This window comes from Phallusia mammillata, chromosome 2, assembly GCF_965637545.1.
Source record: "Phallusia mammillata chromosome 2, kaPhaMamm4.hap1.1, whole genome shotgun sequence".
NCBI lineage: Eukaryota > Metazoa > Chordata > Ascidiacea > Phlebobranchia > Ascidiidae > Phallusia > Phallusia mammillata.
Genome location: NC_137253.1, coordinates 10,029,970 through 10,057,595, shown reverse-complemented (window position 1 = coordinate 10,057,595; position 27,626 = coordinate 10,029,970). Strand labels below are relative to the sequence as shown.

The 27,626-nt window shown below is 35.3% G+C and overlaps 3 protein-coding genes across 3 annotated transcripts; 2 read left to right on the top strand and 1 right to left on the bottom strand.

Moving 5' to 3' along the window:
- Positions 1-624: 624 nt before the first annotated feature.
- LOC145214581 (ADP-ribosylation factor 6-like) lies at positions 625-3,106 on the bottom strand. The gene has a single exon (XM_080083142.1). The coding sequence runs from the start codon at positions 3,010-3,012 to the stop codon at positions 2,482-2,484; it is 531 nt and encodes a 176-aa protein (XP_079939268.1). The 5' UTR covers positions 3,013-3,106; the 3' UTR covers positions 625-2,481.
- Positions 3,107-4,859: 1,753 nt separating this feature from the next.
- On the top strand, positions 4,860-14,650 carry LOC145213407 (ubiquitin-conjugating enzyme E2 Q2-like). The gene is made up of 9 exons (XM_080081662.1): positions 4,860-5,098; positions 5,343-5,450; positions 5,998-6,111; positions 8,385-8,435; positions 8,785-8,916; positions 9,942-10,026; positions 10,532-10,742; positions 12,105-12,249; positions 12,699-14,650. The coding sequence occupies exons 1-9, from the start codon at positions 4,943-4,945 to the stop codon at positions 12,795-12,797; spliced, it is 1,101 nt and encodes a 366-aa protein (XP_079937788.1). The 5' UTR covers positions 4,860-4,942; the 3' UTR covers positions 12,798-14,650.
- A 1,674-nt stretch (positions 14,651-16,324) lies between these two features.
- LOC145213406 (protein kinase C and casein kinase substrate in neurons protein 2-like) lies at positions 16,325-27,438 on the top strand. Its single transcript, XM_080081660.1, has 10 exons — positions 16,325-16,494; positions 16,665-16,808; positions 17,119-17,247; positions 17,393-17,575; positions 17,760-17,852; positions 19,378-19,553; positions 20,083-20,203; positions 20,575-20,723; positions 24,323-24,492; positions 25,290-27,438. The coding sequence occupies exons 1-10, from the start codon at positions 16,432-16,434 to the stop codon at positions 25,397-25,399; spliced, it is 1,338 nt and encodes a 445-aa protein (XP_079937786.1). The 5' UTR covers positions 16,325-16,431; the 3' UTR covers positions 25,400-27,438.
- Positions 27,439-27,626: the final 188 nt, after the last annotated feature.

The following is a 27,626-nucleotide window of genomic DNA, read 5'->3' as shown; positions in this document are numbered from 1 at the left end:
AGTTGACTTCTTTTTCATTGATTTGTTTGAGGGGCAGAAATCAACTAGCATCAACATTCCGAGAACATAACAGTTGAGACAAGATTCGAACCCACAACATTGCAAGCAAAATTTGCTACTCTGCTGTGAGGCAATCACAATAAGACTTAAAGACATTTAGAAAATTCCTGTAACGTTTTTTTACAATGCATGGCACTCACCTTAGTTCTGTAAAATATTCTTACAAAATGCAAATTATGCCTTCCTTGACAAAAATTACAGAAATCCAACAAGTAAATGTCTTAACAAACTTTAAATTCATTGACTTGATCGTATTCTAAGCATATGTTGGAGTGATAGCAAATTCGTCATTTAGCCTGAAATGTCAAACACTGCAAGTCGGACAAAAACAGAACGAGTGAAGTTGCATTAAAACATACGCCAGGGTTTAAAAATAGGCAGTCTAGGTCAGCTGGTAAGTCGCCAAGACTTCTTTCATCTACCTCACTTGCAGAACTACAACGTAATGCAACTGCCCTTTCAAGGATAAATACCAACCAAAAGGCTTCCAACTTACGTAACATTTGCCGACGTCACGTTTTGGCTGACACACACCTATGACGTCATGATATGCGATGACGAGCGTGCAATAACGCGGCGATTTTATTTCACATATTCGTACGAACTATTTCGATATCGACACTCAACTGTCCTCAAACAAACGTACGAACAATGTAATAGTCTGTGACGTAACGTGAATAACAATAGCAGAAAAATCAGTAAGAAATGGAAGGCAGCGGGGATACATAGGACACCACACATGTATTTTTGCTTGTTTGGTTCATTTTTTTCGCCGTTGTAAGCAGTCGTACGTTCAGCCACCAAATGGAGCGTTCGATACCAAAGCGTGATGAAATAAATCAATGACAGTCTGTGATGTCACATTCACACAACAATAGCCTTGATGACAGCGAAACGGAAATAAAACCCGGCTGCTAACAGCCAAGCAAGCGGGATAAATTAACTAAGCCGAGTTGCAGGTGGCATCTAGTAACGCCAAACTGGTACGTTTTAGGGAAATTTTACAAAAAAGCTAAGTTTTATGTTTTGGCTTAAAGTTCACATGACCAAGAAAACGTTATCACTTTGTTTTGGCCACAATCAGTGGTACAAGGTTTAGCGAAGTGCACAACAGCACAGCATGCCGCAATTCCATCACATTGTCACACTGTGGCAACCCATTCAAAAAACCTTATCTTCCACATTTATCATGGATTTGTAGCGGGCTGAGCTACACGACTTGCCATGACAGATTAAACCCATGTATTCAGTCAAAGCTCTTCAACATTGACTTACTGCTTACATACAGATAAAGAACACTTCTGAAGCAAAAGTGTGTAGGCTATGAATCATACATTCAATAACTTTGGCATTAAATGGAATGTTTTTTTCCTAAATGTCACATAACAATCAAAAAATTATACTAAAAATGATTGCATGTACATCTTGATGATACAAACAGTTGGAATATGTATCAAGGAACATATTTGCATGTGCAGTAACAAACTGTCATATTTTGTTTACTGCAACTGATGGACATACAGTATTGTGTTTCTGTCGCTAGACCCTTGTCAGTGGAGTCAGTGAATGATTAAGGGCCTTTCTATGCATACAAAGCATTTAACCACAAAGGGGATGACTCATTGTAAAATGGAAGTATGAAACCACCAAGCATTGAACAAAAAGTGCCACAAAAAAACTATTATATAACTAAAGAAAATTGACAGGTAGAAACGAAACAAAACCTTGTTAAATATTTGGTAATTTTTGCAGTAAACATTTTACATTTCATGAAGTTGCTATACTTTTGAAACAAAAATATGATAGCGGTTGTCTTCAAACTAATAATGTGGATAACAAACTAACACAATGATGTGATACAAATTTGGCGTTGACACTGTATATTGTGAATGTACATCTTAGTAGAGAAATCAGTTTCACTAAAGAACACTGACTAACATATACATTTGTGTAAATATTTGTTTATATTTTACATGTATATGCCAGTACGACAAAAACACAGAAGCCAGTATTTAGTTGTGTGAATTATAATTCCTTAAGGACTAGGAGTTAAACATCTTAGATTCATTGCATTATTTTTTGACAATTACATATTTGACTACACTACCTACACAAACAATTCCAAAAAAGCTGAGAGAGAAAACCTGTTTGTAAACATACTGTATGAACTATGTGTGAAAAATCGCATGTCAAAATTAGGGTTGTAAGTAACAAAAAAACAACAACCAAACCTTACACATGTTAAACTTAAGTAGTTAGTTAGCCATACTGGACACTGAAACTGTTTAAAGTGGTACTGCCCTTTGCCTACAATATGAAGGTAATAAATATTTACCACAGTTTTAACACTTTTTGTGTTACCGTCTTTAGCGGAAGCCATGGTGGAAAGTTTTTGTGTGTCTTCCTACAGCAGACACGGTTTTATGATTTTTTCTGTAGAGAGTGTAACCAGCTCATTCCCTCGCCTAGTCCATCACCAGTAGTGGCACATGATGGTTGGACTTTCCACTGGTGATTGGTCATCCCATGCAAGCCAAGCTTGTGTGTGATCTGTGAAGGTGTCAATGCATTAGGCAGGTCTTGCTTGTTGGCAAAAACTAACAGCACAGCGTCTCTCATTTCTCTGTCATTAATAATACGATGTAGTTCATCTTTGGCCTCTTCAATGCGGTCTTCATCAGAACAATCAACAACAAATATCAATCCTTGTGTGCCGGTATAGTAGTGTCGCCAAAGAGGTCGAATTTTGTCTTGGCCGCCAACGTCCCACACGTTAAACTTGGTGTTTTTAAACTGGACAGTTTCGACATTAAATCCAACAGTCGGTATAGTTGTCACTGGTTGTCCCAGCTTAAGCTTGTATAGAATTGTGGTTTTTCCAGCAGCATCAAGACCCAGCATTAAAATTCTCATCTCCTTCCCACCAAACAGCTTTTGAAAGTAGTTGCCCATTGCCAGCAGTCATAAATTCAACCAACAAAGTAATTTATTTTTACTGGACAAAGTGCTTTTATCAAAAAACTCCTAAAGACAATTTATCAACAAAATATTTTTAAATTGGTTTTGTTAAATAGTTTCTTGTAACAACGTTGGCAAATGTTTTAGCATTGTGTAGTTGTAGTATATATATATGAATGTTTGGAATTTGATATTTTCACCTTTTTACAGTCATTTTCCTACAAAAACTGAATGCCCAATGACCAGGAAAAACAGTAAAGCTTACTTAGATAAAAAACTTTTGTTACAAATTAAATAAACACATTTTGCAAAATCTCTATATTTGTGCTAAGTTGTGTGCGTTTAATAACTATTTTGAAACCTAAATTAACCTAAAATAAACAATTACGTCGACAAATTAACAAGATATCCTATTAATTTTTTTAAACAAGAATGACACATAAAACTTTAGTTTACTTTCTATCCGCCCAACAACGATTGTTCTGATACGGAGCAGCAGGGTTAAAATTGCTTTTTTTGTTTTTCAATGACCCGACAAATTTCGATTTACAAACGAAAGAAATTATTTTGGTGTAGCGGATATAATGAAATCCTGAAAAGCAATGCCAAATCCAGATAACGGATTTATTATTTGTTATGCAACTCTAATTTTATCTTGTTGATAACGCTTCATCTAGTTTCTTGTTGTTTTGTACGTTAGTGGTTCACATCTATTATTTTCTTTGTGGAAAGAAAAAAAACTACTAATTTCTCTTGTTTTGGCACAATTATTTGACATTTTTTTAAAACGAATCTGTTTGCTTGTAATGACACATGTTATATATTAAACCAAAAGACAGTTAGCACTTGCATGAAGATATTTGTTAAATAACTTTTCAAAAGCAATGAGTTTTCTGTTTGTTCAAAACTATACATGTTTCCTAATTGCAAAATATACTGTACACTGTGGGCTTTTCTTACCAGCCTGAATATATTTTTTGTTAGCGTACATTACTGCAACAAAGTTCTTAATTTAAAATTAGTGGTTGTCTTTAAGTTCCACTTTTTTATTGATTTAATGAAAGTTTTATACATTTTAAACAGTACTTCTGTAAATCATGGTACCAAAACCAAACATATAGTAATTCATAATAATGACTAATAAGCTTTACAATGCAATTTTTGAAAAGAAAAATAAGATTAAGTGATAGCTCTACACTACTAACAGGATTTGTATATCTATGCTATTTTTCCTCCCTTGTGGGGGAATTGACTGATTATCATACAGAGCGAAATTTAGCATGCACTGATCACTAGGATTTTTAATCTAACTCATGATAAAGTTTGAACTGTGTTTTTCGTTGCTTAATGCTATCTCATCTCTGCTTTGAGCAGTAGCCAATCACTGATTGGTATCATTGCAAAACTTGCAGGAAAAGCTGTGGATGCCGGGATGTAGCATGTGTGCATGAACATAACTATACTATTATGTTTTTTTTACAAAGCATGAAGTAATTGTGTTCAACGAAATCATGAAAGCTGATTTTACAATTTACAGATTCTATTTTTGTTAAAGTATGCACTGAAATATAAAAATTTTGATTTGTTTTGTTGTTTGCCAAATGTCTTGTCACACCAGTGTTATACCATGTAACATGGCAGGACAACTTTGTGGTTATATTGCCCGCAATAACCCTCAAGTTATCTTGTTTGCACAACTGTATACATTCCTTCAAGGGCAATGTACTGAACTAATTGGGATTTATTTAGAATATATTGCGTATACTTAACATGAGCAAACCTGTGCAATCTTGTTGTAATGCACAAGCATTAGGTTATTACAGGTCTTAAATAAATATTCAAAAATATGCTATTTTGCAGACAATGCTATAATTAAGTGGTGGTAATGGTATGAACTATTGTTTACTGTTGGTGATACAAAGCCATGGCTGTTGCATCATTGAAGGCAGAACTGCAGCAAATTGCTGAAGCTTTTCCCAAAGGACATCCTACTTTTAGAGTGATCAATGCCAACATTGACGAGATATGTTGTCAGTTTGTCACCAACAGTGGAACTCATGAGATTAACTGCACTATTTCTGTAAGTGCACAATGATAAACCTCAATTCATTTCTTTATTTGCCACACATTGAAGGGAAGTAAATTGCAACCATAGTTTGGAAAACTTTGTGTGATGGGGTCAGTCAAAGGCCAAACGTTGGCCATCGAGTCAATGTTTATGTAACGGTTTCATATTTTGCAAGTGATGGTTAAAAGGAGACATTATCCAGCTTTTGTCTGGGATTTCAGTACATTGATTTTGAGTTTAAGAAACATATTTTTAGGAACCATATCCAACATCTACACCAATGTGGTATTCCGATTCGGAAGACAAGAACGTTACACAAGTAATGGAAGCATTGGAAAATGAAAAAGTCAGAAACAAATATGTGGTAAGTTTTCTTTCGTAGTGTAGCATACAAGAGGTGGTACTAAATTCTGTATGATACCGCATTGTGTACTTCATGTGGCCGCATGTTATCACACGGCAGGAAGTTTGAAAGGACTTAAATATGCTTTTGTGAAAATTATAATTTTGCGGACTTCAGCGCTGACGGTAAGAGCTTTTAGGGTCGGATGAGGGTTTGTAATTGAAATAATACTAGAATCTGGTCTGATTTGCCCTTGTTTGGGCCTGTATTCTCGCATTTCACACACCATGCAGTATTCTAAATGGAATACCATGCAGTATCATGCAGTAACCTGCAGTATTGACCACATGCGGTATTCAGTACCAACTGCATACAAGTCCAACTAACTTTCTAGAGTGCAATTTTAGTCAACTTGTGCCATAAAAGGTTACAATATTCTTTTAACATGTCAGTAATGCAAAACTAAGGTGTAAATTTTTTGTTGTGTTGAATTATGAGCTATTTTAATCTAATGTGTACAGCTTGTAAATCAGTTTATTTTATGGTTTTTGTTGCTGTGGTTGTTTAGGTTACTGAAATGGTGAGATTTATTGTCATTCAACTATGTGGAAAATTTGGTTTGGACATTCCTTCTCAAATCAAGGAGCTAGAAAAGCCACCTACACCAGTCCTAAAATATGGGGTAAAAATAAATTTATGCTTTATTGCCGAACAATAGGAAAAGGCTGTCTGTTCCCCAGGAACAAAATTATCGGTGCCGTATACGGCATATTACTAGTGATGGGACAGGTACTCGGTATTCAGTATCGATGGTATCGAATGATTTCAGTGGTATCGATACTAGTACTCGGTATCGAAATATTTTGCCTCAGTTTTCAATACCAACGTTCGAAACCTAAGGCCAGTTTTCACTATAAGAATACAGCACAAATCGGGAAAAGTTTTCACTATAAGAAGACTGCACAAATCAGGAAAAAGTTCCGCCAGGTTACAAATATTTGTTTCGCTAATGTGTGAAAATCACATTTTTATACATGTCTCTGCATGTCGGTGTGCGTGCATGTACCCTGGCCATGGCAGATACATTAGCTAGTGATATGCAACCAAGAACAACACTATATTTAAGTAAACGGTATCGAAGGTATATACTCGTGGTACTCGGTATCGGTACTCGCTTCAAAATCTGGTATCGTCCCATCACTACATATTACTGACTATTATAGGTATCGTTTTTTTTTCGTCAGGTAGCCAATAAACAGCATGTGTGTAAGTTTGTTCTTTTTGCTTGGTACAACTGTTTCATTGCCTTGAGCATTGTTCAGTCACTTATTGGTATCAAGGCAAATCAATGTCATAAGCTTTGATGCTCTAACAAGCTAGTTCTGTTTTTACATGGTTATGTTGGTTTATACAGATAGATGAGTATGACCTTCGAACTATAGTTTTTGCTACTTTATCCTGCTTTGTATTTTGTTTTCAGACACTGATGATGCTTATAAAAGTGAAATGCATTTGTTTTCATAAAACAAACAGCGACAGATTTAGTGGTTTTCACACTGAATTTTCTTTTGCCACTTTATCGTACAATCACATATTGTTTTGTTTTGAACAAAATTGGACTTTTTAATGTTGAAAAGGCATAAATTTAGGCCTTTTCCTGAAAACAAAATATCACCAACTTAACTACGTACCAATAATTATGGGTCCCCTTCCCTGAAGGGGACACATCTTGATTTCACTCTGTTTTTTTCTTTTTTTTTTCTTTTTTCTGCCGAAGCGTTTCCATGCACTTTTGGCATGAAATCTTTGGTGGATTTGGATGAAACTTTCACAGATGGTAGATATAGTTATGTAGATGTGCCATCCGAATTTAAACATTGGCCGATTTGGATAAAAATTTACACAACTGTTTGGGTCATTGTAATTTCATATTTTTTACTTTTGGGTGTAGAACCCCATTAGTTGCCCCACTAACCCCCTAAAATGGATGAATTTTTTAAACGGTGTCGGAATTAGATAACATGTGGACAGCTTGCAGAATTTGTCATTTATAGGTGTCAATTGTTGTGTTTAACCCCATAGCCCCAATATTACCTCTCTAGCCCCCTAAAATTGGTGAATGTTTTAAACAATGTCCGAATTGGATAAAATTTCAACAGTTTATAGAGTGTGCTATTTATAGTTGTCTATTGTTTTGTTCAACCCTTTGACCCCAACATTAACCCCACTAGCCCCCAAAATGGGTCAATTTTTTAAACAATGTCTGAATTGAATAAAATTTAGACAGCTTCTGGAGTGTGCCACTTATAGGTGTCGATTGTTGTTTTACCCTGTAGCACTATCATTTACCCCACTACCCCCTACAATCAGGTGCAATTCGCAATTAAAAGGAGCTGATTGTTGTGTTAGGCTTTTTTTCTCAGACAGAGAAAAACCTTGTATGAATGGAGTGAATATTCATAACTATGAGAAAGTTTGTTGTTGTCAGATAAAACACAGTGACCAGTACCGAGCGTAAATAAATATGCTATTTGGATGAATGGAATGAAATTTAAATAATTTGTAGTCCATACAGCATATTTATTTATGTTCAGTACCAGTCACTGTATTTTACCTTACAACAACAAACTTTCTCATAGTTATCTCTTGAAATACATTATTTACAACTTTGCACGTGTGGGGACCCATGAGTTTCTGCCTGCAGAAACAACCAATGTTATAAAGACAGTAGATAATATGGGACCCATTATAAAATAAGTGTAGGAAATATAGTAATGTTTTAAAGTAGGTTATAATGTATATGCAATGGCAATATGTGCTAAGCCACCCTTCTAGTTAGTATCAGTATTGGCCGGAAAAAAACAAACATATCGATGTATTTCTACTGTACAGTAAAAAATCAGTAAATTAAATGATTTCTGTTAATCTGTTTTTTTGTTATTTGTCGCATGTCAGTCAATTGCACCAGTGGACATATCAAGCTCCGAAGAAGAAGATGAAGACGAGGTAATTTTTGATCAACAGAGTCTCTTACACTGCTCTTTATAAATCCTTTGTTGTGGCTTCTATGACACTCCTAGTTTCATACCTAGGTCTGCCTAGTTTCATAGGTCTGCATTCAGGGTTACAATTTTCAAGACAAAAACATGACTAATTGCAGTCCATTAATCTTAGTCAAAAAGAGTGAAATAATACAATGGATGGCTATAAAAGCTGTGCATATACCTTCCAACTTTCACACCATACAAGACAATATGTTCCATCAAAAACAGAGTGTAAAGACTGACATTAAACAACTTGGACATTTTTTTACAATTTTGTTTACAATTTGTAAAACCGTTTTTTTCCTCTATAGGATGATGCCACTTTGGAGGCTGATGTCGCTGCTGAAACGGAAGAAGCACGAAAAGAAACATCAGATATTGGTACAGAAAACCTTGCAGTCCTGGCAAGAATAAAACAGAATCAAAGAAAAGACTACATCGATGTGAGTATTGGCCATATGCAGTGGTGGGATTCAAATTTTTTGTCAACCAGTAATGCTAACAGTTCGCTGATCTCAGAAAATTTTGTGAAACGGTTCTGTGGACCTGTGCTTACCAGCTGAATTCCACCACTGGCCACATGTCTTTGTAATGGACGCCTTTCGCTGCTGCCCACCAAAAACAATTAAACTTACATAACAGGCAAAAACTCATTTGGTAAAGTTGTATGGCTAATGTTACAGATTACACCAATGTGGTAGTTCACTAACAACACAATTCATGGTAACAGTTACTAAGTCAATTTCTCACTATTCACTTCTTGAATATACTGTATATGTTTTCAGGCCAATTAGGCATTCAGCTTCCTTGTATAGATCACTTAAAAGGTCTTGTGTGGAAGCTGTTAATTTTGTATTACATATCCTGCACTATTAGAATAACCAGTTTTATTCAAACAAAATTAGATTTTCTCTAGACCAGTGCTCTTCAACCAGTGTGCACGGTGCACCCTAGAGTGCACCAAAATATGCATGGGGTGCACCAGTACAAAAAGGTATACAAGAGTACATCACAAACTTTTAATGAACCATTATTATTTGACTTTCCGGATATTAAAAAAATATAGGTTTCAACTAATGTATAAATGAAGTTTCAACTAATGTATTTTTTTAAATGTTGATGTCTAACACTTTCAGTGCGGCTGACGTATATCTACGTCAAAAGACGTTTTTTGTACAGTGCGGATTGACGTTAATTTACGTCAAAAGTCTCACGACAGTGTGTAATACTTCGGCAGCTCCGCTCGGTTTAATTGACATGTTGATATGCATAATAATTTTTCATGTCACTTTTTACCTCAGTTTACCTTTTAAGTAAACAGGGTGCATGAGTACGTCACAACAACTTTAAGGGTTCACCAAGCCAAAAAAGGTTGAAGAGCACTGCTCTAGACCACTTTTGTGGTTACGACAAAGTAACTGTTGCTGCATAATTTAGAACTCAAATCAATTGTATATTTGTTTTTCAGGGAAGGGTATCAGGATCTGTCCAGGCTTCAGATCGTTTGCTTAAGGAACTGAAAGCAATCTACAAGTCCGACAGTTTAAAGAAAGGTACAGCTATTTTAGTTTCGATGCTATCCAATTTTATAACTGGACGGGATTTTGCCACACAATACATAGCTGCTGGTATTATTTCGAGAATATCAATGACATATAAAAGCATGAAGTCAATTAATGATACTCAAGCTTAAGACACTGCATATGGTTTAGACCTATAAGGTTTTGTCAGTGCAACTGATGTTATAACATAAACTGTATTGGCTGGTGTAGCCAGTTGGTTTCCATGTTCTTGAACAGAGAGATGATAAAGGATGAAGTATGATTGTGCGTCATATTTATGGATTCTAACATGCATTGTGTGTAAATGGATTGTTTCCATTATAAAGGAGTTTTTATTTTTAAACTTAACATTTGATAAATGTAAAACTGTAAATTAAAATAAATATCACTCACAAGCATATTAAATTAATTGATTCATTTTCTACAAATTAAACTTGTCATTTACCAAAAAAAAATTGTTTAATAACACTTTTTTTAAAAAAAACTTTATGTTTAGGTTGTTACAGCGTTGAATTGGTCAATGACAGTCTATATGAGTGGCATGTACAAATCCTCAAAGTGGACCCGGACAGTACGCTGTTTAAGGACCTTAATAAGTTGAAGGCAGGAGGTGGACATGGTTCGGTAATCATTAGCATCACATTTCGTGACTCCTTTCCTTTTGATCCTCCCTTTGTCAGAGTTGTTTGTCCCATACTGAGTGGAGGGTAGGTTGCATTTAAAAAAAGTTTAAATTGATTACAAAAAAATTGTGAAAAACGAAATTTGCTATACTTCTCTTTTAAACTTGAAAATTGAATCTCCCATCTTTTTGCATACATATTTACCGACATTATGTGATTGCACTTGCTTTTAGATACTGATGATGCTATAAAGGTGATATATATATATCTTAAAATCTAAATGACGAATGACTTAATTTTTTCATAAACTTGAAATAACAAAATTTGAACTGCTGTCTTCAATTAGCACTTTTAGATAGCTCTTGCATTTCTGGTTTTTAAATTTTATGGTGGTAATAAAGTCAGGTACACATCTTACAAAGCTGAAAAGTATCTAAGCAACGAAATTCAATTTAAGTTGCATTAAGCTCTTCTTTGTTTGCAATAAGTGATGAATATTGATAAACATTTGACCTGAAGCGTTGATGCAGCCCAGCGATCTTGGCACACTCATATATAAATCACAGTACACCGGGCTGATTGTGTCCCAGAAAAGGTGGATTCCCATCATGGGCTTTTTTTTCTAGCCTGGATCTTGCCATATAGGAATGCTTGGTGACCGGCTGATTTAGAATTACGCCATTAATGGGCTTGGCGAACTATGGTTTAGTCATGCCTTATTGTCATTGTCTGCAATATGCAAATAAACCCATGAGGTTCTGTTTGTGTAAGGATTTATGCTAAAATACAGGTTTTGAAGCCGTATATAGGGTAATTATAACAAATGGTCCATCTATAACGGAAAAATTATTGAATAAGTTACAATGAATGTGAAATGGCAACCCTGAACAAAAAATCCTTTCTCGATGTTATCTTATTCTCTAAATATATATGTAACCTGGAATATATATGTAAATTTACTTTTATGTGATGTTAAAAGTCTAACAAAAACACAAAAATCTGGTTAATGTTTCACCAAATTTTCAAGCTATTTTATGAATTTAACCAGATTGTGCAAGTATCTGGAGTCTGGACATTTTTTACACTTAGGATTTACAATCTCTACATAATTAAACAATTTATGCAGTTTACTGGATTTATGTGTAATATTATTCTTTTATAAAAGCATGGAGTCAATGCATTGTAAGCTGCAGAATGTGCACACTGTTTCGACCTACAAGGCAGGTTCTCATCAGTGCAACTTTTGGCATTGAACAGGTTGGTGAGGGTATGGCTTTTTAACTTGATTCTCCCAACAAACTGGATTGCCATAAGGGGCTACATTAGCTCATACGCTCGATCTCTCATCACCAGCTGCACTGATGAGACCTTATAGAACGAAACAGTGTACATTGTCTGCAGCTTAATATTATTCCTCTTTTTAAGTTTTACTACTTTCTGTTGTAGGTTTGTGCTTGCTGGGGGAGCTATCTGTATGGAACTGTTAACCAAGCAGGGATGGAGCAGTGCTTATTCCATCGAGTCCCTTATTATGCAAATCATGGCAACACTTGTTAAAGGCAAAGCCAAAATTGAGTTTAGTGCTCCTAGTGTAAGTATACCTTGCCAAAAAGTGTTACACAAACAAATTTTGCTCATCCAGTAGTTTTATTTTAAATAACTAACGTTTCGACGTCCTATGTGAGCACCTTCATCAGGGTAATGGTACTTATTTTCTCTTGAAAGCAACAAAATCATCTGTAACACAAAAAACAAACAAACACAGTAATAACAAGCCTGTGCGACTACAAACCACACCAATAGAGTGATAAAACTATGTAAAAACAATGGATATTTATAGGCATTACAACATCTGTTTTACCATTCATTGTGTACATAAAAAGTGTCATCTGCTTAGTGGTTAGACGTTGTGGACAGTTTCTTTTCCATTCTGTCGGTTCGAACAGCATCAAATTAGCTCCACTTAGTGAATAGCTTTCATTAAGTGGATATTTCCAGGAAAAGTGTTAGCTGTGAAAACTAAATGCTTTTGTCTTACAGTCATCGTATAGCTTGTCGCGAGCACAACAATCCTTCCACAAACTAGTTCAGATTCATGAAAAAAACGGATGGTACACTCCTCCACCTGGGGATGGATGAATGAGAGACATGTCCCCATGGCAACAAAGTTCACTGTGGAGATTATGGCTAAACAAAAACAAGACTTTGGTTTGCAGACAGACTTCTTTAAAATCAAAACACATCAATGATGCTAGTTTTTTGAAGCCAATTTTTGCTTTTAAGTTACATTTTTGCTGGAAATTTGAGATCAGCTATGAAAGTATATTTTATAGTTGCGCAGTCAAAACCCAATTTAAAAGGCACAAGCCCAAACAATGGTTCCAAAACTTCCTATATTTTGTCAAGCATAAAATTTGAACTCTTTGAATCACCTTATGACAGCAACTACTAGGTCAAGGAATAACTTCTCTAGTTTATCAATTTTCCACACATAAACACATTACATCCATTTTTGTAGTTTGCCGCTGCTGAGAGGAGCAATTGTTTGTTTGTTTTCGTGCTTTTTGATTTTGGTGGTCCTGAATCACATGACAACGTTGTGTGCCCTTTTAATGAGTTCTTTTGTTTGTACACTATTTGCCTTTACAATTTCTTTCTTAACAGTAAATTTAAATTTTGTGTTAGGGTATGTGATAATCGAATTGGTTAAATAACCATCAATGCGTTTTTACATCTAAATACTGTTACATCGAAACAAGCATCAGTGGCTATAGTCATAAATTCCCAGTGGCTTATTTATTAAACATCCAATTTTGCCTGGCCGATTTTTTTCCAAACTCTGTCTCACTGCTGCCCTAATCAAATCAGTATTTAAATTTCCATGTAGACCCAAATTTTTATGTGTGCCATTGACATAGACAACACATTCACACCATATATTTACAACCGAAATCTCATCAAATCACTGTATATGGATAAGTACGAGTGCAGGCATCTGAATATCATCATAAATACAGTTAGGCCATTGTAATGGTGTTAATACAGTATATGTAAATGGGGTACATTATTCTCCAATATGATAGCATGATTTTTTTTCTGTTTATGAATAGTATGTTTCTGTATGCGGTATTTGACCCAAGTCAAAGCCAAATTGCAGAAGTTAGCTTTTTACTAATTTTGTGTGTGCAATTTTTCCTACTTTTTCTGCTTACAATTTTCTTTGCTTCCAATATTATCAGTCGGTTTCTGGTGTGTAATGCTGGTGTTCATTCCCGCTGTATGCTCCAATGCTTTCTTTGCAGAGGTAGCCTTCTAATAACCAATTTGCCTTTGTACCAGTTTTTCCAATGTCACCTCCTCTGCCACACATGTTTTGTTGATCTGTTTTTCTAACACTTCTGTCCAGCTTACAGATTTAGTGTTACGATGCGCCATGGTTATGTTGGTCACAAGAAATGTAATTTAGTTTAACAATAATATTTCCCTTAGGCCAGTAGTTTAACACTTTTTAATAGTAACACCCCTTTCAAGCAATGAACTTCTTCTCACACCTTTTGTGTTTTCAGAAATAACTGTTATTACCAACACCAAACGATTCAGCACCCCTGGCTAAAAACCCTGCCTTAGACCATGATAGGACTGATTAAAAATGTATAAAACCAACACAGAGATGTCCAAGTTTGACAACATTTACTGCTTATACCAGATTTGATTACTCACATTTTTGTCCCTGACCTTTATTGCACCCAAAACAAAGTAATTGCCACTTGACCCCCAGCTCTGGTGGCAACTGTCATAAAGTAATGACACTTTGTGTACGAAGTGTTACAGTATTACCTGCCAGTGCCAGCTTTTTATGCTCCGTTGTTGCATAACCTTTACTGTTTTTGTCGCAATGTTGCAACTATTTTGCCCTCCTGAAACGCCATGTTTGTATGTACATTGTACAGGGCGCTATTCGAAGGATAATACGTAATTCCTAATGGTCGTAATTTGTGGTATAGAAAGGTTTTGTTTGTTGCCTTTTTTCCAGTTGTTGGATCATGTCCTATGCTTGTTTCGAGTCGTGCCCGGATTCGAACCCGCGACTTTGAGTTCAGTTGAGTTTTCGACGCAATTGCGCTAAAACAGTCACCGAGCCAGAAATAGCTGCGCAAAGTTGAAACGTAATGGACCGCAAATAGAGAGCAGAATTGGTGGATAAACTCTGCACGTCAAGGGTTAATTAACCTACATCCGCACGCCCGAGCTTTACGTATTAGGTTGGTTAATCCCGGTCCCACCACTTTGTTCTAAAAGTATTAAATTATTTACACGTTATGATTTTTACATTAGTCTATTTGTCAGGTTGCAAAGAAAACCACCATTGGGAAATCTGCATCCACATTTTAACAAATTGTTTGCGATATGTATTGGGTGTGTTTCAAGACCCCAATAAGAACCTTCATCTATAGTTGCCCAAAGTTTTCCTCAGACAATTAGTACCTATTTACTCGATTAGATGCTAATTTGTTCTACAAGGTTCATAAAATTCACAAATACGTGCCTACATCGTTGATATGACGACAATATCAGGCAACCCTTTATCGGAGGCACAATAGCCTAGACACGGTTCACTCTAATTTTAGAACTAAAACAGACTACCTGGTGCAATCGCAAGATTGATGACCGCCATAGTGCTGGTTCTTCAAGCAAGGCGACATGAAAAGTGTAAGGCAAAGTGTTTAAAAGTAACAACTCACTTTTTTCACGTTTTCTGGTTTGGGGAGCCTTTTTTGTGTTAACGTCACTCAGAAGCACATACTAACTTTAATAACACTATAGAAATAGGTTTATCGCATGCTTTATTTGTTTTCCACTTGATTACTCTGCCAATGTTATGTTTCAACTTCGGGCTGTGTCGCTTTTTTGTGTGAGTCCTTCCACTGGCATTCTAAACAGAATCCAACCTTTTTTGCACGAAGAACGATTTAGGGCAAATAACAAATATGCGTTAAAATGCATCGCTATTTTAAAGACATAAATAATAGTTGCAGGTAAAAAATAATTTCTAAAGGTACCAGCGTCTTCGTATTTTGAAGATCTATTTTTATCTTACAGCGGGTGAAGACAACCGTTTGTTTACATTTCTTGTGCTCACAACGGTTGGGGACTTTTTGTTCATCACTTGTCGCGGTACGAGTACGTAAGCATTGTAGCAAAACCGGACTTGTGGAGTCTGTTGAGGTCAGCTAATTTTGAACGTTGAAAGTTTTCGACACCGATTTTAACGTATTATCATTAGCGATAACTATTTCGTTTGTAAATTTTAACGAAAACTGTATTACGTCATTGTTGTGAGTGCAGGGATTTGCGTAGTTATGACGTGTGGCCATAAAAGTGCCTCCCACATGACAATGACAATATGACATGTTATTTAAATTTTAAGCTTTGTTTTTAGTCTAACGTTTCAGGCGTGGTACAAATATGTTTGCCAACAAAATTGAATTTTTCGAAATTGTTTAATTATCGCCCTAAACTGTTTTAATTATTAAAGTTACAAAATGTGCAACTTTTTGATTAAAAAAAATTTTGCTAGAGAAATTCTGTATATGGAATACATTATACTTTAAATTAAATAACTTGTTCATTCGTGTAACATTTTGTATTTTTCCTTTTGTGTAACATTTTGCTTTTACACAAACGTTAGTTTTAGAGCACTTTGCTTATAAGTGGTTGCTTTGTACCAACAATCGTTTTGTGGACTACATTATCAGTTTGTTAAGAAGTAATTATGTCAATGACAATCAACCCAGATGATGCTCCCTATGAAAATACCAGCGGAAGCTTTTGGGAGGTATGGTTGCCAAATTTGAAAATATATGTTTTTTTGGAACATTATATACGGATCTGTTTATAAGTTTAATGGTAAAAATAACACCCTGAATGTATTTGGGTCGTTATTTTCACCATTAAATATATGTTTTTTCTAATTAAATTTCAATTTTTGATGTAATTATCTATCAGGTTGGACAGTACAAGCGTACTGTGTTGAGGATTGACAATGGGGTAAAGCTGTGCGATGATCTGATGGCATTTATGAAAGAAAGAGCAATGATTGAGGAACAGTACAGCAAGTCGTTGAAAGCATGGAGAAACAAATATACCAAGGTGTCAAGTCAAAAAATGAAACACACTTTACAAATTACTTTCATGAACTGTAACTGATTTTTTGTCTCGACTCACTGTTTCTCGTGACCCATTTTTTTCTCTTTAGCTTTGTCAAACAATTACCGTTCCTAATGTCACAACAGTTAAAATTTGTATCTTGCCAATAGGTTGGTAAGCTTAGTTACAAATTAAGCATCTGTTGGGTATTGGTTTCAAACTGAATTGTGTAAAATTTCTGAAATGTATTGCTGGACATTATATTGGTAAGATATTTTTAACAAATGTGTTTTTATAACTATTGTTTCAATAGGTCATTGAGAAAAATTCTTCATATCATACCCTTGAGTCAACATGGTCAAAAATGTTATTGGAAGCTGATAGAGTTGCTCAATTACACCAGACCATTAAGGATTCCTTGATGAGAGATCCACACGAAAAGGTGCTTGATATTGAATGTTTGCTATCTGCATGATTATTGTCAAATAGTGAGACCATGTATGGCTATGCTAATCCAGTAGGCAAACTATCATTTTTGTACTCGGGGGTTTTTGCTCAAAATTTGTGCTTACTATTGATTTTGGTAGGTTAAACAATATAAAAAGGAAAATTACCACAGCTTGACGTTGGGCGGATTTAAGGAAACCAAAATTTGCAATGATGAGTTTACAAGGGCGCAAAAACATTGGGCAAAATACCTTAAAAAAGTCAATGATGCAAAGAAAACTTACTTCAATGTTTGTAAAGAGGAGAGATCTGCACAAATGCAGGTAGGTTTAAAAATTCATGTAAAAATATATCTTGTAAAATATATCAAATATTATGAGGCTTTTTATTTTTATATAGCAGTGTGTACTTTTATTCAAGGGAATTTCATTTCGACCAAGTAAAACACCTTCAAAAAAATTTAAATCAGACTTTTTTGTCAAATAAGTTTTAACTTTTTTGTCACAGGAAAATGCAGCCAAAAGCGATGCAACTTTGCCCCCAGAAAAAGTCAAAAAACTTCAGGAACTTGTTGAAAAGAAATCGTCAGACAGAGCCAAGGTGGGTGTTTAGACCAAAACATAAAACATACCTTTGTAGAATTTGCCAAGAGCATCTGGTTACTTTCCATTCATGAGATTGGGTAACATTGTGTGGGCACATTGTATTGGGTTGTAATCTAATTCACCAACAACTTGAAGACTACACCACTGTGTTTGTAAATGACAGCAGTTTACTTTGTATTTATAAATGGAAATGACATTTACTAACCCTTTTTTTATGATGTTTCACTACACACAAACAGTAGGACTTTCCCAAACAGCTAAAAGTAGGAAAAATATATTTTAAATGACATGTGCTTATCAAATATAGGTTAGCCCAGTGGTTCTCAAACTTTTTTTTGTTGCGACGCCCCTGGAAAAGTTTTCTGGTCTTGCGACGCACCAGCAAATAAAAGTTAATGAGAAAACTTATTAATGAAGTTGTGTTTATTGATACAAGTACAACAACAAAAAGTCACGAAACAGAACTATTTTGCGACGCCCTTGGAAAATTGAAACGACGCACCAGGGCGTCGCGACGCATAGTTTGAGAACTACTGGGTTAGCCTATTCGCAAATATCCTTTGAAATGCTAAGATTCTGTGCTATATTACACATTCAAGGAAATCAAATCTTTTTGAAATACTTCCTTGTTAATGTGACAATTATTTGAGATCATCTTACTATTCATATACTCATCTGATTCGTTTGCTTTCCATCAAAGCATCTGACCTTTTGGTTAACCATGACCAATAGCATTTGTATGAGATAGTCTTGTCTACATGTACGTGGTTCCAAACAACATTGAAATGTTTTGTACTTTCTTAATAAACTAATATTTTTTTTAAGGTACCCATTGTGTACTTTTTTAATGAACTAAATGTTTTTAAGATTACATGTTGTATACATTATCTTGCAGTTTTTAGGATTAGAAAAGTTAAATCACTTTATTGACTGGTAAAAGTTTGGGCCCATGGGGGCAGTACATGTAACATTTGTTTATTGGCTTTGAAAGCATTTTAACATGATTGGACGTTTCCGCTCTGTGTGCTTTGAATTCCCAAAACCAATTAACATGGATTAGCTAATATCCTAATGTACTCGGTCTTTGATGTTAATACCCGGGGTTTTGCGAGTAATAAAAAAAAACATTAGTTTGTATAAATATTTAAGTTATTGTACTACAGTAAACCTAGGTTAATCTGGACCTAATTTTTTACGGGGAGTTGAAGACCAGGATTAAACAATGCCAATTAGTGAAACCCTTATCATATTCAAACTCATTTGTACCTCAAACTTTGTCCAAATCTGGCAAAGATCTAGATTAACTAAGATTTGCTGTATTTAGTTGTTGTGCACACAATATTTATTTTTCTGTCTAAACATTTTTTTATCAGGGATTTAACCCAAATTTAAGGCCCCATCTCACAAAATTAACAAAAGTTTATTTTATATTTGTAGTATATTATTTTTTGCAATTAAATGCTAAAATATTTTGTTAGTTGAACGTCTTGACAATAAGAAATTCTCTCTATGCGTTTTAGTACCGAGAAAAATATGAACAAGCTGTCCGAGATTTGAAAGATGACACTCCCCGATACATGGAAGATATGGAAAAAGCATTCGACAAGTGTCAAGACTTTGAACAAAAACGATTGGACTTTTTTAAAGAAATGTTCTACTCCATGCACCAGCATATTGATCTACCCAGCAATCCAGAGTAAGCTAAACTAAAAAAAAATAAATTCAAAAAATGTGTCAATATAACAGACACATGCTAAAATTGTGGGTTAACATTTGACACCGTGCTTGTAAAAGTTGTAAACTCTTCCGCTATTTAACCACAAAAGCTTGTTAAAATGTTATGACAATGCAACATTTTATTTATTTTAGTCAATCAATTTCTAACATATATACCATGTTTGTAAAATATGTTTTTTGCCTTAATTCATTGCTTCTCCATGGCTAGATATTGGATTAAATTTCTACACACAAACTTATTGATTTTTTTAATCAGTCCAACTCCATTTGCTATTTGAATACCAACTACCATTTAGGTAAATTTCAGTTACTTAACCAAATTACTAAGATCAATACAGTTGGCCCTGCAGCTTTTAATACTCTATGGTTTTCCCAATTACCTGTGCAACTTTTACAGGTAAATGCTATTGTGTTCATTGTTGAAATTTGATACAACTGCAAGTACGTGTTGGAAAATAAGCATATTTGTTAAAACCATTTTTTGGCAGAATGCAAGCCATTTATCGAGATCTTCAAGGAACTATTGACCAAGCGAATTCAACTGAGGACCTTAAATGGTGGAAGTTAAATCATGGACCCGACATGGCAATGAACTGGCCTCAATTTGAGGTACAAATTACCTGTTCAATATAACGCCGTTTTAAGATCTCTTTTTTATATTATAAGAACAGCACAGTGATGTTTTTGATAAGCACTGGCACTGTAAGATTCAAACAACACATTGTAGGATTTGCTAAACAAACTTTTTACCTTTACATCCAATTACAGGTACTGGCTCTTCACAAAAGTCAGTGATATGAGGGCTCACATTATAAGCATTCATGAAATGTTTAAATAACAAAGCATGTCGCTTTTTACTTTTATTTGGGTCACCTTTTTTCCTTTTCAAACTTATAAACAAGTTCAGTGTATAGTATATGAACAGTGTATGGTGTTCGTTCCCTGTTATGGGTTGATATTTAATTTTGTTGCTTGTGCAGGAATATGACCCAGAAAGAATCCATGTCCAGAAATCAATGTCACGAAAACAAGGCAACAAAGCATCAAAACATGTAGCTGGTGTCGATGGTATTGCTGGAGCACAATTCACTTCAACATACCCAAATAATACCAATAATGTGGACACAAGGTTAGTGTTAAATTAGTTTTACAATTTTTCACGGACCCAATTAATCTCTCAAGTTTTTAGTGAAACATAAATCAAAGCCAAAAGTGGAATATAAGGTCTTCAATTCAAAATATGTCAACCATGATACGCATGATTTATATAATTTTGGAGTTAAGCAAAAAGGACACATACTTAATCCTATCCTGTCTTGATTTTGTTCTTATTTGGGTGCAAATAAATTTAAACTAACCATTCACTATGGGTAAAAATAAACAGCTTCACAAAGTCACAAATTCACAAAAACACACATCACAAAGTGGTGTTTTGCAAGTGTGTAATGTGATAATAAGCAGTTACAAACTGTATGTTGTGTTTTCCTAAATGGTAAACAGTTGCCACTAGCACCATGACTTGTGTTTTGCCAAGTGCTGTACTTTCTGATAATTTACTAGGGCCCTACATGCAATCTCACATTAAGTGACTTTCATCTAGCTATTGTTGTGCTGGTATACATTTAATGGCTATTTTCCACCATTGGCAGTTATGTTATAAAACAAACACGTGCTTTTTGTTCTGTATGTTTGGGTCGGTGTTGTTTGCATGTACTTGTAAAAAAACAATGTACTACATCCTGCAGTAGCTAAAGTAACACTTCAGAAATTAACTTGGTTGTCAAATGACAGACATTAACACCACTTGCAATTCGAAAACCCAGAAGCCAAACCAATACACAAGGCTTCAAAGCGAAACTGGTTAAAGTCTTTCAACGACATTCTTGGCAAATGTAGAATGTAGAAAATGCATTCGGTGTCTGGATAATATTATATGTGTAGGGCATATATTTGCCTTGAAGCTATTTTTCACTTCAAATTGCAAACCATTTACTACTGATTGGTTCCGTTTTAGAACTGGTTCTATGCACCTAATGCTCATTTTAAGCTTTGTTTTGCCTAATGTATAAAGCAATGTCTTTTAAACGGATTTATTTTTGGGTTTTATAAAAGTTTCACATAAAAATCTAAATGTTAATGTTGATCTTGGTTGGAAAATGGTCTTGTTATAATAGAGGTCTTGATTTTCGAAAATGAATCTAACTGTATGGCAAACCATGTACACACCTGCATGAAGCTGATTCAGAAACACGGAAAAGCATTTGACAAACAAAACAAATGTTAGTGCAACCGGTCGCTTAATGACCTATGTGATGTAATGCTCTATCCTCTAGCCATAAGCAAATAGCAAATCCAGCTTTGTCACTGATTAATTTCAAAAGTTGTAGACCAGAGATATGGAGGAATGTGGTTGATCATTAACTATACATTTCAGCTGGCTCTTAGAGCGAGGTCGTCCTTTCTTACCTTGCTTTAGAGCAGTGACTATCTAACGTCATTGTTGTGTTTGACTTGACTGTTTGCCATTCTCGTTATGGGCGGAGACATTTGCCCACCCTTGAATGGCATGTTTCCATGACTTTTACTGTGGTTCTATTATGATATATATATCACAGACAGCATCTGCTGCACCTTGCATAGTTCAATATAAAAGATGTATCGACGACTTTGTATCAAACTAACAATTAGTGCGTAACACATTTTTAAAATGAACGTAATTTTAATGGGTACAATTTGTGTTATGTTGGTTTACGTAATGTGTGTTTCAGATGTTGAAACTAATCTGTCTTTGAGCTGTCAACATACAATTAGGATAAAATATTTCACACTTTATCAACAATTGCAGCTTGTGGTGTGCTTAAAAATAACCATCCCGGTATAATGAAAATTTGCACACTTGCTTTCGTTATTGTAAAGATTTTGCATTGTGGTTTAAAATAACTAAATAAAGTGCAACATACTGACTAGTTTAAGGCACTTAGCGAAGAGCTTTTATAGTGCTATGATTTTATGCCTCATTAAACTTTAATTGGCATGGTAATATTTTAATCATTATCAATCAAAGTGCTATGCATAGCTTTCATGCAACGCATTGTTAGGGTTTGGCTAACTTACAAATCATGTTTTGACCATTTTGGCAATTACTATAGTCTGTAACTGCTCATTGTGATCCTGCAAGAGTTTATAGGAAATTTGCCATGTGGTGCTTGGGTTATTGACATCCTATGTGATTCTAAATTGCACCGTTTTTGTGTCCTATGTACAAGTGTGCAAGATAGTGAACGTGTTAATAGCAGCATGTTTTATTGTATTTGCATTTCTTATAATTTACCAAGCAAACCAATATATAAGCAAAAATATGATGCTTTATCAACACAACCAAGTTAGGTGTCATGCACTTTGTTCAACATCAATAAACCAAAACGTTTAAAATCCGGATGTTTCACTTTTCAGTATGTTGAATGTATATTGGCTCGCATTACCTGGGAGTCACTGCCAGCATCATATACTTGAAGCCAATTAATAGTTTCCCAGCAGTTTAAAGCACCCTATGTTGTCTAGAAACAGTCATCACACTTTCATTTAGCTATTTTGTGCAATGATTCATTACATGGTGACACTTAAAAGTATTTTATGACAGTCATCAGTTTCGTTCAACAATCATAAGTGTTTCCTATACCGGATCTTTTAACAGGGTTTCCTTATGTGATGAATTTGTTTTGCAATTGAAAATACTGGGATATAGCTCTTATCTTTTTTTATTCAATTGTTGCTTTACACCAGGGGTGGCCAACTTGTTAGTCGTTAAGATCGACGAAAATTTTCTTAATTGCACACGATCGACTGATCAGTAGTAATTTAGGCTACCACTTACACAAAGCAATAACGCAAATTTCTGCATGAGATTTGATTGACAATTACCACATATTTATATTCATGAGTTTTATTATAAAGCATCACCTAGTTCTTGCAACAATAAAACGTCGCATATGTACATATTTTTCAAACTTTTAAATCTCCTCAATCAATTGCAACTGCTTCGTTAACGCAAACATTAAAGTTGTGACGACAAACGAAAATCACAATTGTTACCCAACAAAGAGAGTGACATTTACATTATTATTGTCTCATTGCACATTTGTGGGTTGTGTCAAAATGTCAGAAGTGCTGTTTTATATTATTTAATTTGTTTTTCAATTGATAAGCTTTTGATACTAATCAATGGAGAATTTAGTGCGATCGACCAGTCAAAAGCACACGATCGACCAGTCGATCGCGATCGACGTGTTGGCCACACCTGCTTTACACCAAAGACTTTATACCTGCCTTTCATGGGCTTTGTGGGTCTATAGCAGTGGTTCTCCAACTTTTTAAGCATACAGTGCGTAAAGAGCTTAAATTCCTTCTACGGCATACGCAGGCAAATATAAAACAAAAGTTGTTCAAAGGGTGTTAATTTTTAACTTTATTGTGGTGGGGAAGGATGGTTTTTATCATCAGTAACAAAAATATGAGCTTTAAATTGTTGCCAAACATAGCAATATTTCGTCATAAAGTCCTAAAACACCAGGGAATGTTTGCACTTTAAAATAGAAAATATTTCGCGGCACACAGTTTGAGAATCACCGGCCTATAGGTTACAAAAATGTTTATAACTTGCTTTATAGGGTGTGTCAATTATACTGCCTTCTGTGGTTACAACAATACTAATGTTTGTTTGTGTTCCAGAGTTTCAGACAATAGACCCAACTCATGGAGTGATGATGAAAACAATCCATTCCAAGATTCCGGATCAGAAGGAAATCCGTTTGGAAGTGTGGAAAACAATGCAGGAGTTGCTGTGAAGGCCTTGTACAATTATGATGGCCAGGAAGAAGATGAATTGTCATTCAAAGAGGGTTAGATAACCTTTTTTTCATCAAACTACATACACTTGTTATGTGTTTAATTGAGTGATACCCAATTTATTTTTCAAAGCCACCTGTATATTATAAAAAAATGCAAAATCCTGGGACTCATGGGTATGCCTATTAACAATTCTATTTATACTGTATTTTGTTAACTTGAATTTTAAATTCAAAATTCCTGCAAGCATACAGCTGGCCCTTGCACCATAGTCTTTCAGCAGAATCACCTTTTTGGTAGAGTTTCCGTTTTGGTTGCAGCCTGAATGCTTTACAGTAAGAAAAAAATTGTCTCAGGTTTCACAACCTATCATTTAGTCTTTCAAGTCAAAAGTCCAGTTTCTGCACAATGGCTGTAAGATTGTATGGAGTTACTATTACACCACGTTGCAATATTGTGATACAACAAGAACGACAGCAATCATACTTTGGGTTATAAGTTATAACCCTTTGGTTATATAACACTGGTTTTGGCCACTGAAACTGTTTTGAAAAGCATGGTAAAGTGTGATCATGTAAAAACTAAGATTTAGCCTTTAAAGAGGGGGTCTTTGCCAGTTTTTGGAGATTAAGTTATAGATTAAAGTACCAAAGTATTAAATGCATAATCCATAAATACAGTCCTAACTAAAAATTTGATATCTATACAAAACGTAACATAAAATTCCATGCTTACAAAATGCAACATACACTTAACGGGCCCAGGTAACAAAACATTACAAGTTTGTGCCACAAAGTTGACCTTGCGGTAACCCCCTCACTGCATAGTAACGCTGCATTTATCACCTCAGGCGACATGCTATACAAGCTGGAGGACGAAGACGACCAGGGTTGGTGTAAAGGCAAACTCAGCACCGGTAAGGTGGGCTTGTATCCGGCCAACTACGTCGAGGCTATCTGATCAACACCAGCGAGAGTGAGAGCAGGAGGAGGAGCGTGGGTGGAAATAGGAGGAGAGTGAAAGCGCACGCCCCGCCTCACACTCTGTGTACAAAACTCACTTTGCAATACGTCTCTATATTAAATAACATTACACGCATCCGCTGTTGGGCGTGCAATGACGTCAGCAATCACTGCAATGTGACGTCATCGTTGAAACGGAACATTACTCTTTCACTTGAATCAAATGCTTAGGGTGTTTTTTTGGTTTTGATCTGCAGTTGTTTTTCGTACTTACAATGCCTCAAAAGCTTTGGCTGCCTAACACTATTGATTTTGGTTTAACTTGATTAATATGACGTCACACATGATTTTGCGTCATGCCACGTGATTGCAACAACGCCTTGCTGCACGCCTATGTCCCAAGGCCATCTAAAGCCGGTTGGTTGGCATTTGATAGCTTGACATTTGAAAGCACGCGAGGCTTTAAATATGAAAGTTTCACATCCCAATTCACAAGTCATATGGCTATTCAAGCTTCAAGTAACAAAATAGAGTTTTTTTCGTTTCGTGCGAGGTCATTCTTACTTGCGTTCAATACGGGTTGCCCGTTTCGACGGAAGTGACATCAAGCTTATGTGGTTACGCTTCCTATGGAAGTTACGTTATAGCATGACGCGATTCTTTTGTTTGGGATTGTAATTGTTTTTGCCTGGCGATCAAAAACGTGTACAGATTGAACTCTCTAATTTTCAAACTTTAAAAAGCGTAAGTTTGACAGAAATTTAGAACCCACATTAGACAAATTTTGCTAAATATCGATGGATGGCAAGAAGAGCATTTGCGTATGTTTGAAAGCAAATTGTGTGAAAACACTGACGGTTAGGGCTATGCGGTTTGGGGTGAGGTTTTATAATAACAATTACAACAAAACCAACCTATGAACTTATTCCCTAACGTTAAATTTAGTTCCTGACCCTATCCAATTCTCCGTTTGTTAATTGAAAATAACTGTGCTCTTTACGCCAACTATCGGTATTTATCAAACTTTGTCTGATGTGAGTTCTTACGTTAGTAGCTCTACCAAGTTTCACAAAATTGATGCGTTAAAGTTTTGTTGTTTACAGTATAAATTGAAAACATATTTTCTTATTTATTATAAAGGATGTTTTGATTTCACTGTAGCCTATATCATACTTTTGTTGTTTTATGAAAGGATGAATTTCCTTTTGTAAAAAAAATCCCAGTAGATTTAATGTCTTGTGTATTTTCATTTGTTTCTGTGTCTTGTGTGTGCGCCTAAGCGTTTTGTGGTGTAGCAAATTTGTGATATATTTACTAAGTTGTCGCACCTATTTGTTGGGTTTCATAAACCGGGGAATTTTCCCCAATGAACGGGGAATTTTCCCCAATGAACTATAAATGAGTTCAATTTGATCGGATTTACTTAGTTTTGGGTGTGTTACGGCGGTATTGTGTTTAAACTCGAGAGCAAATATGTGTTTTCTTCTCTACATGCTGCAAACCTAGACCAACTGCGCTGATTTCAGTTTTGCACTTGAGTATACGTGCCAATGTTTTGTTTGTGCATGAAAGATACTTGTTCTGCGGAAAAGTATAGTGAACTCGATGATAACAAACGATGAATGAAAAATACATATTCCATGGTAACTAAGTTTGACCAATAGCGATAGGCTATCGTCATGTCCCGTTGCTACCAGTGTAATTTCCTTTCATTACCAGTGTAGGCGTACTTTCTTTTCCAATCCAAACACATTTCGTTGATTCAATTGCATGTAATAATTTCGGATGATTTCTACTGGCTATTTTCCTCTCTATAAAGTGGAAAACCAGCTGGTCTGAGTAAAGTGGTATGCTTTCCTGATTTGTTTGTTGCGTGTTTTCAAGTATTATTTGGCCCGGACCTTTCTGCATATGTTCGTTTATTTCCGTCTTGAAAAGTTTCGAGAACCTCCAGCGCTGTTGTGTTCTCTTTGCATTGTAAAGTATAAAAACTATAACCTTCGTGGTGAACTTGTAAATAAATTTAATTTCGCTCAGTGTCTGCTGTAAATTTTGAAGATTGATCAGGTGATCCTCAGTATTGTATTGAAGTTTACGATGGCCGAAATATCTTGACCGAATATGCCCTTTTTCCGATGTTTCGCTTTCGGCTGGAACTTTTTGGAAACTCCGACCGAAAGTGAACTTTTTATTTGTATGGAATTGATGCCTAAACTTCCAAAATC

Bases quoted from the DNA above. Each gene is read 5' to 3' on its own strand.
- LOC145214581 (XM_080083142.1), bottom strand. From the start codon at position 3,012: ATGGGCAACTACTTTCAAAAGCTGTTTGGTGGGAAGGAGATGAGAATT.
- LOC145213407 (XM_080081662.1), top strand. From the start codon at position 4,943: ATGGCTGTTGCATCATTGAAGGCAGAACTGCAGCAAATTGCTGAAGCT. The intron at 6,112-8,384 runs GTAAAAATAAAT...GTCGCATGTCAG, and splicing joins CACCAGTCCTAAAATATGGG to TCAATTGCACCAGTGGACAT. The intron at 12,250-12,698 runs GTAAGTATACCT...TTTGTCTTACAG, and splicing joins TTGAGTTTAGTGCTCCTAGT to TCATCGTATAGCTTGTCGCG.
- LOC145213406 (XM_080081660.1), top strand. From the start codon at position 16,432: ATGTCAATGACAATCAACCCAGATGATGCTCCCTATGAAAATACCAGC. The intron at 17,576-17,759 runs GTAGGTTTAAAA...TTTTTGTCACAG, and splicing joins AGAGATCTGCACAAATGCAG to GAAAATGCAGCCAAAAGCGA. The intron at 17,853-19,377 runs GTGGGTGTTTAG...TATGCGTTTTAG, and splicing joins AATCGTCAGACAGAGCCAAG to TACCGAGAAAAATATGAACA.